We start from the raw sequence: 13,258 nt of genomic DNA on the forward strand, positions 1-13,258 counted from the left end.
AAAAAGTGCAACACTGCAAAAAGCAGCCTCCACAGTACTGCACACGGTTAGATGTGGCCCTAAGAAGGACCGTTGGGGTTCTTGAAGCCTAAAATACTCCTAACGCTCTCCCTATAGCAGCTCCACCAAGACAGCACTTTCCCTCCTCTATGTCAGAATGCATCTGTGGCGAGCCGCGGGAGGGGCCGATTTTTATATTCGGGTGACACCTGATCTCACCAGCCACTCACTGCAGGGGGGTGGTAAAGGGCTTGAACGTCGCAGGGGGAAGTTGTAATGCCTTCCCTGTCTTTCTATTGGCCAGAAAAGCGCGCTAACGTCTCAGAGATGAAAGTGAAAGTAACACATCGCGTGGTACTCGTCACGAGTAACGAGCATCTCGAACACGCTAATACTCGAACGAGTATCAAGCTCGGACGAGTACGTTCGCTCATCTCTAGTTACAACCATTAGTTATATTTTATTTTGTCTTTTTATGGTCAGAGTTAGAACCTTGCACTATGACAAATACCACTTCATACACATGTTCACACCAACTGGGTTTTGTAAGAACATGTGTGGCAATGTCTGATGACTAGCAAATGAAGATGTACAAATAATGTGTGGAACCTGCAATTAATGAACAATGTTTTATCCTTTTAGGAGAAATGAAAATGTTTTTGGAAACAAGCGAACTGATGAGACAGGGGATGTTCCAGCACTAAATGATTCCTTAAGGAGATACACTACAGCCCTTGTTGAATATCATAAGGTATTCCAATTGTAAATCAGATTTTTTGTATGTATATGAAAAAATCAAACCTTACGTGGAAATATACTGTACTGCAGTTTAAAAGCTCCAATATAGTTCTTACCATTTAATAGAAGTGGTTAGGTACAAATTGAAATACCTGTTTAGCTGCAATATTTGCATTTTTATACTTGATGCCTAAGAAGATTTATGGTATGTTCCCAGATGGCAGTCGTTTCACCTAAATAAGGGCTCCTTTATACACCTTTTTTCAGTGTTCTCAAAGCATTTTAAGTGCTTTTTATTGTGTTTTTAAGTAATCGTTTGGGGTGCTTTTTTAGTAACATTTAAAAAATGCATTTTTGTCTGTTTTTTAAGTTTTATACAATCTTATGGGGTGGGGGTGGGGGGCAAAAAACACCATACCCAGAGCATGCTTAACAAACCCCAAAAGCAAAATGATATGCTGTATATATAGACTTTTCAGTAATTGGCTGTAGACTTTAAACCATACCTAAGTTTTTAGGTGACTTTTCAGAATAAGCTGTCATGTGGGTTCACATTGAAGAGCAGCATTTCTGGTCATTACATGACCTGTGTATAGACCGTTTCACCAGTTTTCCTCTCTACATGATCGATCTCTATTTCTCAGTTTTCCTTGAGTTAATGGGTGTAGATTAGCTGTTATGTCTCCCATACACTGCACTCTTGGCAAACATTTCTCCTCTAACTCTTATATACACAGAAAAGCAGCAGTGAGAAGTACTGAGCAGTGTATTTGTGAATTCAGTAGCTGCAAGACAGTAAAACACTTACTACTATCTGCAGCAGTGTTATAGCCACCAGCTCTTACATACTTCTGTGTTGGCCATGACCGGCACCTTATCCTCTATGCCTCCTGTACCAAACACTGCATTCTCTTCTCCTGCATTCCAGCTGTCAAGTGTACCTAAAGGGTATGTGCACATGTTCGGACCGCCTCTTGAAAAGCCAGCGCACGTATCCAACTTTCTAGTCCCCAGCCACTGTAGATGGGCTCCAGTATATTTAAGTGGGGGAGGGTACCTGAGAAATTAGTCAGCTAGTGTGTAAATGTGTTATACTGTTCTGTCTGCTTTGCTGCTTTTGATCTGTGCCTGTTTCACTCTTCCGGACTACTTCTCTTTTGACTTTGGCTTGTTTATTGACCATGTTCACTGTGTGTGCTGCCTGCCCTGGTCCTTGACCTGTTTCATTGTTAAGAAAGTATCCCACTTCTCCTAGACTTGGCTCTGTTCCATTACCAAGTCTCTATCTGTACCCGTAGATACCACATGCTTGCAGTCCTGACTCAGTTGCATCAGCAGCAACAGTATCAAGACTGTAGATAGCTTCTGCTTGTCAGGGCAGAGGATGTTGATTTGTGTCTCTCTTAGCTTTTCTCTTACTTGGCTCCTTATCTCCTCTCCATAGACTTCTGTGGGCAGCATGCAACCTGATCTGTCAGTGAGATAGTAGCTGCTTTTGTCTACCAAGATGGATTTTAGTAGTTGTTCTGAATGAGTGAACACTTTAGGAGAGAGGGTGAGAAGGAAAGGAGCCTGGCAAGTGGAGAAAGAAGCATTTTTTCTGCTAAGATCTATTACTACATTTCGTATATTCACATGCACTATAGATTTATGCAAAGTTTGTTGAAAGCTCACTGACCATTTACAGTTACAGATAGCCATAGCATTTGTGACAAAAAAAACGACACCGTTAAAAACCTGAACCCGAAGACGCAGCGACAATAGGAAAACCCCAGCTAGCTTCTCCTCTGAGAAATAATAAAACATGCTTAACTATCAAATTCCGCTTCATTCTGCCTCTGCCAGGCTGTCTACAGTTCTGCGATCTGTTGGTTGTGCTGTGATGACGTGTCCATGGCAAAGATGATTTTTCTAACAACATTGATTGTCCACATTGCAACCCCACATGACATCACTTTGTAGCCATGTTCAATTTATTCTTTTTATATCCTTTCCTCCTTTTATTGAGAAATGCTTGTGAGTTAAATCAGCATATTACTAAAAATATAAATGTTCTCATATTTAAGGACCTTGGACCTCCAACATTGAAACAGCCTAAAACACAGAAAGTGTCAAAAAAAGTGGAAAGCATGAATGAACACAAGAAGAAGAATCGAAATGTGGAACCTAACAGGTCATTATAACACTAATTCTTTGTTACAGTTCGGGTACAGTGGGAGATCACTTATATAATACTGGGTGATTCTTTCACTAGGAAACCCAAACATTCTGCAATAACTATTTCATTTTTGTATGGTTCCCTATGAGAATTGATATAGATGAAGATTATGGAAATGATCTATGAAAACATTTTAAAAGTAAAACGGACTTTATTGCACAAAGCACATACGAGGAATGAAAGCTGAGCTGTGATCGGTTGCTATAGGCTATAGTTTCCTAAATCTCTCCTATGTCTATTGAGCCATCACACCTCTCAACAAAGTAGACTATGCTTTTGACATTGGAATGCATCCACCAAACATGTGTTTGTACTCAGTTAAGCAGTGTATGTTTATTGTTCGTGAATATGGGTATACAGATTGATTTTAAGAAATATCAAAGGGCATTTTAGAATAAGTATGATGAAGAAAATGTAGACAACATCCTGTATTCACAAATTGGTTAACCAATTAAAAAAATTAATAGAAGGTTAATTCTACTAAATTGGTGCAACATGCCACACATCTAATGCAAGTAGTAGGAAATTGAAAGTCATTTCAGTGACCAATTAATATGGCCGCCAAGAGCACCGGATGTGACATCACCTGATTTCTTCTTGTGGGTTTTAATAAAAGGCCATGTATACAGCTATAGGACAGAGCAGTTGATGCTCTCAAGGAGGGAGGTTGCTGCCATTATGTCTATCACATTACCAGATGTGTTTGCCAATATACAGACTCCCATACAAAACTGCTTATAGAGGCACATGGAGTTCCTGCTTGCTCAGTGTGCCACAGTATGGTGCCTCTGTACAACATGACTATTACAGAGGTATTCTCTGCTAGAACACAGGAAACTTAGTGAGTTAGAGATCTACTGTTCTAACTTGGGTGGATATTGAGATCTACTCTGTACTGAGTTGTGACAGGAGCATGTAGTGGAATGGTGTTTGAATCATAAGAGGTGTTGCTAGGGTTTTAAAAGACAGAGACCCTGGATGGAGATTACTTTCATTTAAATTCAGCACTTATATCCAGTGACTCACAAATTCTACAATAATTTGAGTAGTTCTCTTGGTTTATCTTCTCCATTTGAACCAGACCACTATAAACACTTCTTCCAGCCACAACTCGTCTGTAGAATTTTCAGTCCAGTGAATGCAGTACTGGTGAGATAATATTGACTTAACTATAGTCACACTGTAACATGTTTGTTTTTTGTTAAGTCACTTTTAAGTTTTCAATTTTATCATCTGCATGCAGAAGATGAGGATAAAGTTGAAAAGCCTGCCCTCTACTCTGGACCTATTGGTAATCAATAGAGTTGAGCGAACATACTCTGCCGAGCCTGATGCTTGTTGGAGTATTATCGTACTTGATGGTGCTTGTTACTCAAACGAGCATCAAGCCATGTTCGACCCCACCCCAGTTTTTGGCTCCTCCCTGCTGTAATGTGCCTGTTTTGGCCCCTCCCCGCCACAACGTAGCGGGCCCATTGGCAAATTTTTTGAGAGAGAGAGAGAGAGAGAGAGAGATATCTCTCGAATTTTATGAAAAGCTGGCATATGGCATCTAATGGAACATTCAACTTGCAATCAGAGACAGTGAGACCCATACAGTAGAGGCCCATAGATGCCATATTGTGGCTTCATACTACTCATAGCTTGGTTGTATGCATAAGCCCTTCTTTTCATACTTACAGAAGCTTTGTTTTTTATTTTTTGCACACACTTGTGTAAAGACCCACTACTACATTAATTTTTTGACTATTTTCCAGTTATACACTCATGGGGAAATTATATCTATTTAAAATAATGTTTAAATGATGCATTTATGCAGTCATTAGGATAATCAGATGTAATTGTGTTGTGTTGTCTTCTCGCAGTGCAGTCTGAGTGCATCAGTCTAATGAACACAGCAATTTGAAATTAAAGTTTTACTTTTAAAATAAAACCGTTCTAATCTAAAAACTGCTTAGGAGCATATAGCAATTTGCATTGAGCGATACTTCACAAAGTACTCCACAGTAATGAGATGTGCATACAGCGCTACAGCGTCTGAGCACAGCAAGCATGTAAATAAATACGGTCTAGTGGAATAGTTACTTATAGCCATATACAGACAGATCCCTATAGTAAACAAATGCAGCACTATTGTATCCACTAGAAGCTTTATTGCTACAGGGGCATCTAATAATAACACATGCATTATTTGTATTCAGTACCGCAGAGGCAGTCTTGCACACCAGGTTACCATGGATAAATTAAGGAGATGTATTATATGGATATATTTGCATATATACAAGATGACAGGAGCTTTATATAAAAGATTAGAAGCAATTAGAACATTTACACAATTAGCAAAGATTAATTGTACAATACATTTATAGTGAAATCCCCTCCAAAGACCACTTTCTTGAGAAGACCAACCCTGATCGAGACCAGATTAATTTTGGTGAAGAATCTGAAAATACTCTTAAACAAGTAGGGTATATAGTTATAATATAAATATATTGTCAGGCAGATGGAAGTGGATCTGCTTTGCCACATACCAGTTTGACTTAGGGCTATCTGAGGAGGCAAATCTTGGAGAACCTCGGTTTTCACCCTTAACCTCTCCAAGTGGGATTTGGCCTTTGCTGTGGGGTCCCCAAACTATTACTCTCATGAGAGCCCAAGTAGTGTGGCTGCTGGTGCTGCACAGGGCCAAGGTGTGGTACCTGTTGGTGTGCACAGGTGTGTATCCAGAGGGCTGTCTATGGTCAGGGCTGGCAGCACATATGCAGTAACGAAGTACAGGCAGATGGTCAGACCAGGCAGCAAGCAAAAATAAAGTCCAGAATGTAAAGATGGGGTCAAGGAGTATAGAAGACAGAATGGTTGACCACAGGTAAAAGTTAGAACCAGAATACAGAAACTGGGGCTTTATTACGATGGCTATAGGAGAAAAATGTCTTAGGCATTCTCCATAAGAGGAGGATGCCTAAAATAGCTGGGGGTGGCTGATGATTGAGGGGTGCGGGGGAGGGTGGTGGTGAGAGAATAGGGTGTGTGCACTGGCTCTCTGAGATAGGGGGCAGGAGTGCACATCAGCCCTATGGGTCGACAACGGGAAGGGACAAGGGGGCAGAGCATGGCATGCAGCACATTGACAGTAATAGTCTCCAGCAGTTACCTCTGCAACAGGTGAGCAGTGGCTGCATGCTGTGACATATACAAGGATGAATCAAAAAATAATGCACAAACAATTACCACAACTGTCGCTGAGTAGGGTCTTTAGCTCTCCCATTTATCTACTCCACATTTCTCATTGGGTGGTCTTTGTGGCTTTTGCTATTGGTGGCCTGGCTTTGTTTCTTCATTGCTATGGAACATATGGGGTATGAGGTGTTTTTGTTGTCGGATGTTTGTAGTGGTTTCTCTTATGTGGGTTCCAGGCCTGGAGTGATTTTTATTTTCTTGGTGGTCTTTCCGCAGTGATTTGTATTATGCTGCTTCCAGGTCTGGGGTCTGTGTTTAACACACTGTATTTCAGTTCTTAGGTCAAGAGGCAGATGCCTAATGTGTTGATTCGCTTGGCATCATACAGAGGATGATGATTTATTGAGGGGTGCTGTGCAGGGTGATCTCTGGCATGGAGCTAATTTTAACTGCCACTTTGGTGTTGACGCCTAGATGGTATGGACGGATATGTCTGTTCTTCACTCGCAAATTATTCAGTTGTTCACATTTACTGTACCAGTGAATGACTGAACCAATGGTATTTGAACTGAACGATTAACAAGCCAACGATGATTTTCACACTTGCATGAAATTAATGATAAGTAAATGAATTATCGTTCGGTCATTGTCTGTGTTTACACTGAATGATATCAATCAAATGATCCAGTGATTTTTGTTTTCCTTTGAACAATCATTCCTTGTATAAACACCCTTAGATGCTGTAGGTGGTTGTTCTTGGTAAGTTTGCATTTGTTCTTTGATATCTGTGATATGGGGAAAAATTTCTTCAAATTAGTCTAGCTTGTCCTCCTTGCCTTGTAGCACAATGGTGCTGCTATTACATACCTGTGTGGTAAGGTTTTTTTCCTTTGTCCTTTAGGGCTCATGTCCACGGGCAAAAGAAGAATTAAAATCCGCAGCGGATTTTAACTCTTCTCCCGCGCGCGGATCCGCATCCCATAGGGATGCATTGACCACCCGCGGGTAGATAAATACCCACGGATGGTCAATAAAAGTGATTTAAAAAAAAATGGAGCATGAAAAAATCTGGACCATGCTCCATTTTCATGCGGGTCTCCCGCGGGGACGGCTCCCGCGGGCTTCTATTGAAGCCTATGGAAGCCGTCCGGATCCGCGGGAGACCTAAAATAGGAATTTAAAAGAATTTACCCATCCGGAGCGGATGTGCCCGGCACATGCGCGCGGCACGTCGGCGACGTGCCGGCGACGTGCCGCAGCCGTGACGAGTTCATCCGCCGGCCGAAAAAGAAGATCCGGCCGTGAGGAAGAGAAGACTTTCCCGAACCGCTCCGGATGGGTAAATTCTTTTAAATTCCTATTTTCAGCGCTCATGTCCGCGGGGAAGGAGGGACCCACTACGGATTCTCCATGTAGAATCCGTAGCGGGCCTGATTTTCCCCGTGGACATGAGGCCTTACCCATATCATTTGGCCTTTACTGTTATCACTCATTGATCTGTTCTTGTAGTACTTGCATAGGGTGGAGGACCAGACATGGTGCTAATAAGATTACAATAGTAGATGTTTTTTTTCTCTTAAAGCAAAGTCAGCATGAAGAGGTTCTGTTTTTTTTCCTAAGGATTGTCTGTTTTATTGCTGTCTTCTCCATCCATCTGGCCATCTGGATATATCAGTGATTGCGAACCTTTTAGAGACCAAGTGCCCAAACTGCAACCCAAAACCTACTTATTTATCACAAAGTGCCAACAGGTCAGGGGGCGGGGCTTATCACAACGTATGATTTTTACCTCCGTCATTCTTAAAAGGACAAGGCTGTTTCATAATAGACCCGATGCAGATTTTGACTGCTTTTGGATGCTGAAATGCTGTTGAATTCGCCATAGAAATTTCTGTTGAGGACATTCTTCAGCATTTCCGCCAAGTGCAAACATACCCCAGCGGTAATAGTGACCCACTAGAGCGGCCCCAGCGGTAATAGTGACTCCCCAGACCGGCCCCAGCGGTAACAGTGACCCCCCCAGAGCGGCTTCAGTGGTAATAGATACCCCCAGAGCGGCTTCAGCGGTAATAGGGACACTGCACAGTGGCCCCAGCGGTAATAGTGACACCGCACAGTGGCCCCAGCGGTAATCGTGACACCGCACAGTGGCCCCCAGTAGTAATAGTGACATCGCATAGTGGCCCCAGTAGTAGTAGTGACAACCACAGTGGCCCCCAGTAGTAATAGTGACACCGCATAGTGGCCCCAGTAGTAATAGTGACACCCCACAGTGTCCTCCTCCGTAGTAGTAGTGACACCCACAGTGGCCCCAGTAGTAATAGTGACACCCCACAATAGTCTCAGTAGAAATAGTGACACCCCACAGTGACCCCAGTAGTAATAGTGACACCCCACAGTGGCCCCAGTAGTAGTAGCGCCCCCCCTCCCCGAGACCCATATACTTACCCCCCCCTCTGCTTGGCGCTGCTGCTGATCCCGGGTGCACACTGTGACGTCAGTGTGCTTCCGGATGCCTCCTCCCCTGCTCTCTCCAAGATAGATAGACGAGACCAGAGTATGTGTGTCGCTTTTTGTTTAACTTCTTTAACAGCAGAAATACGATTTCCTTTGAGGTCTCTTTTTAACCTGATGGGGAAAAAAGTTCCATGGACCAAGGTTGGATAAATATGGAGGGTGAGGCAAGGGTGTCATGCCATTTCTCATCACAAATCACTTACCACTCAACATTGTGTGGGCAGACGTGTTGTCATGATGAATGAACCAATCACCGGTTTGCCACAAATTGGGGCATTTTCTTCATACATTGTGACACAACCTTTTCAAAACTTTCAAATTAAAATCTTGGTTGGCTACCTGCTGTTACAAATTCTGAGGGCACTATCCCTGTCACATTATAGAAACAAAAGAGCATTTTTAGCTTTTTTACGAATCAGCAATCACAAAATACGTTCATTCACCTAGCAACAGGTGATATTTATACTATTGTATATTTATACCATTTTATTGGTTCCATTAGCTAATATTAATATAATATTTGATCAATATTTTAGGGTACCATATAGATTAGATTCTGTTCTATTTTTTTACTGATTATTAGTTCTTTACTATTTTTTAATAAGATATAAAAACTGGTAGAAGTATCTAATATTTTAATTATACATTTATGGACATATAGTCCATTAATGTTGGACGAATATATATAATTTGATTTGAAATGTAATACTTATTGGGGGTATGGATTAGATTTCCCTATACACGGCTACTGATGGACACTTTGTCTCGCTGACACAGTGCAATAAAGTTTAATTAGAATTTGAAACGCAGCGTGCGCTCCATGTTACGTAATTCCCTCCTGCTGTGATGTCAGAGAACCTCACACGGCGTCCTCTGGTTGCAAGAGCATGGAGTATGTAAGTGTGTATATATATCTGTGTTGTTTCAATGTAATGTTATGTAATTATGAACTTGAGAAAGGCAATTCTTGCCGAAACGCGTTGTTCAGTGATTTATTAAAAGTTTGATGTTTCCGGACATCTAGAAGACTGGTTTTTGCCGGTCTGATCCATACGAGCGCAGAAGACTTTTTTCTTCTAAATAGCCATTTTTTAATCAAGCACCTCATTGGATTGCTTGGTCCTCCGGTGTCTCTCTGCTACAGATCGTGGACTAATGACCTCACTATACGCTAACCAGGACAACAGGTGCCGGTGGGTTCCCTATCCAGGGTTATATGGTATGCTTCTTTTTGAGAGAATTTTAAACTCCCTTAAGAAATATTTAACCAATAGAGGAAAGTGGAGAAATGTGATTAATTTTATATATATATATATATATATATATATATATATATATATATATATATATATATATACTAGCTGATATACCCGGCTTCGCCCGAGTTAATTTGGTACTGGTGTTTATCTGGTGTTCACAAAAAGCTTATGAAGTCGTGGTTACTTTAGAGATACTGAGGAAAAAAAGTATGTTCACCATTTTGCATAGTTCTCTGCGTTACCCAGGAAATACCACGGGGAGGCAACCATGCGACGTTTCCTTTATATAAAATGACATCAGGAAGTGAGAGAATTAGATTACGTACATAAAATTTCGACGCCAATTCTTTTGCGCTAGAATTGAATAATCGAGTTGGGACCCATTAGCTTTTCCTATTTATGACATAATCAATGCTCGTGCCAAATTTCCCGTTTCTATGACACCAGAAAGTGAAAAAATTACATTCCGCACGTAAAATTTTGATGCCAATTCTTTTGCGCATAAAATTGAATAATGGAGTTGGGACCTATTAGCTTTTCCTATTTATGACATAATCAATGCTCGTGCCGAATTTCCTGTTTCTATGACACCGGAAAGTGAAAAAATTACATTCCGCACGTAAAATTTTGACGCCAATTCTTTTGCGCTAGAATTGAATAATCGAGTTGGGACCCATTAGCTTTTCCTATGTATGACATAATCAATGCTCGTGCCAAATTTCCCGTTTCTATGACACCGGAAAGTGAAAAAATTACATTCCGCACGTAAAATTTTGATGCCAATTCTTTTGCGCATAAAATTGAATAATGGAGTTGGGACCTATTAGCTTTTCCTATTTATGACATAATCAATGCTCGTGCCAAATTTCCTGTTTCTATGACACCGGAAAGTGAAAAAATTACATTCCGCACGTAAAATTTTGACGCCAATTCTTTTGCGCTAGAATTGAATAATCGAGTTGGGACCCATTAGCTTTTCCTATGTATGACATAATCAATGCTCGTGCCAAATTTCCCGTTTCTATGACACCGGAAAGTGAAAAAATTACATTCCGTACGTAAAATTTGGATGCTAATTCTTTTGCGCATAGAATTGAATAATCGAGTTGGGACCCATTAGCTTTTCCTATTTATGACATAATCAATGCTCCTGCCAAATTTCCCGTTTCTATGACACCGGAAAGTGAAAAAATTACATTCCGCACGTAAAATTTTGACGCCAATTCTTTTGCGCATAGAATTGAATAATCGAGTTGGGACCTATGAACTTTTCCTATTTATGACATAATCAATGCTCGCGCCAAATTTCCTGTTTCTATGACACCGGAAAGTGAGAAAATTAGATTCCGTATGTAAAATTTGGACGCTAATTCTTTTGCGCATAGAATTAAATAATCGAGTTGGGACCCATTAACTTTTCCTATTTATGTCATAATCAATGCCCGTGCCAAATTTTAAGTTTCTAAGGCATTGGGAAGTGACAGATTTAGATTATGTACGTAAAATTTCGACGCCAATTCTTTCGCGCTAGAATTGAATACTCGAGTTGGGACCCAATTACTTTTCCTATTTTGGAAATAATCTATGCTCGTGCCAAAATTCATGTTTCTACGATATCGGGAAGTTGGAGAACTTTTGGCGAGTCAGTCAGTGAGTCAGTCAGTGAGTCAGTCAGTGAGTCAGTGAGGGCTTTCAGCTTTATATATATATTGTCTGCAATACTTCTGGTCGAAGGCACAGACGAAAAATGTGGCCAATAGAAAGAGGAGAAAAGTGATGATATATATATATATATATATCTCATCACTTTTCTCCTCTTTCTATTGGCCACATTTTTCGTCTGTGCCTTCGACCAGAAGTATTGCAGACATGCAGCTCATTTATAAGAGCCTGTATGACATTTTCAATTGTAAATCAATTGTCAGCCAGGTAACACCCGGTCATTCCTGCCATACGTTGTAGAAGGTTGCAGTGTCGCTTCGACGAATGAAATGTTTACATATACTGCCTGTCATTTTTTTCTGCAACATTTATTTGAAAGTTTTTATTTTACCGCTGCCATTTATTGTAATGCTGTGTGCTATAGACCTCATTAAATATACTATATGCCATTTATAGTTCTTATGCCATACACCTATTATGTAATTTTTTTCAGATTAAAAAAATAAAAGCTACACGTTCCTCCCAATGCCAAACAAATAAGACTGCTTTCTCATCTACGTTGGAACCTTCATTCGGAGGTTTCATCGCAGATCCGGCACAAAACACCAGAAGCAAAAAGTCCTGAAGCCCTGCAAGTAATCCTGGGCAGTTGAGCAAAAACCAAATGGACCCCTTTATGGTTGAGGGAGTCCAATCGGTTCAGTCATAAGACGGATGCATTCAACCAGAGGATTCCCCTTTCTTGCTCCTATAACAGAGCAGGAAAACTGAACCCCTGACGCAGATGTGAAAGCCTAAGCGCAACTTAAAATGAATATGTAAAACTACAGTGTCAAGAGAAGATGGATACATTGATGCAGGAAACAACATGGTTAAGTTGCGTTTACATTGACATGCTCGATATCGGTCCAAGAAACTCAGACCAACATCATACGTGTAAAATTAAGATCTTTCTATGCAAGTATGATGTGATTTTCACATGCATGAAAATCAAGTTTTTCAAAAAAAAACATTGGAAGTTGTAACAGCTTACAAACGTTGATGTGAACAGGGCCTTGCCCAGACTTTGTTCCAGAAAGCATCCTTTGTATATATGTAGTCAGGATTAGAGATGAGCGAACGTGTTCTTCCGAGCTTGATATTCGTGCGAATATTAGGGTGTTCGGGATGTTCGTTATTCGTAACGAACACCATGCGGTGTTCTGGTTACTTTCACTTCCTTCCCTGAGACGTTAGCGCGCTTTTCTGGCCAATTGAAAGACAGGGAAGGCATTACAACTTCCCCCTGTGACGTTCAAGCCCTATACCACCCCCCTGCTGTGAGTGGCTGGGAAGATCAGGTGTCACCCGAACATAAAAGTCGGCCCCTCCCGCAGCTCGCCTCAGATGCCTGGTGAGTTAGATGAGGGACAGTGCTGTTTGTACCGGAGCTGCTGTAGGGAAAGAATTGGTAGTTAGTGTAGGCTTCAAGACCCCCCAAAGGTCCTTATTAGGGCCACTGATAGCTGTGTGTTGGCTGCTGTTAGCAGTGCCATTTTTTTTTTTCTCAAAATCGGCTCTGCAGAGCGTTGCACCTGGCATTAGGGACAGAAGTGCTGCATAGGCAGGGAGAGTGTTAGGAGTGAGTGTAGCCTTCAAGAACCTCAACGGTCCTTTCTAGGGCCATATTTATCCGTGTGCAGTA

The 13,258-nt window shown here is 41.2% G+C and overlaps 1 protein-coding gene across 1 annotated transcript in view; it reads left to right on the plus strand.

Annotated features, from left to right (window-relative positions):
- Positions 1-13,258, plus strand: part of CFAP54 (cilia and flagella associated protein 54) — a 394,557-nt gene that overhangs the window by 156,890 nt on the left and 224,409 nt on the right. Inside the window, exons 32-33 of the mRNA XM_066591462.1 lie at positions 643-751; positions 2,805-2,911. Of these exons, the coding sequence (XP_066447559.1) occupies positions 643-751; positions 2,805-2,911 (216 nt within the window). The remainder of the gene's footprint in view (positions 1-642; positions 752-2,804; positions 2,912-13,258) is intronic.

This window comes from Eleutherodactylus coqui, chromosome 2, assembly GCF_035609145.1.
Source record: "Eleutherodactylus coqui strain aEleCoq1 chromosome 2, aEleCoq1.hap1, whole genome shotgun sequence".
Taxonomy (NCBI): domain Eukaryota; kingdom Metazoa; phylum Chordata; class Amphibia; order Anura; family Eleutherodactylidae; genus Eleutherodactylus; species Eleutherodactylus coqui.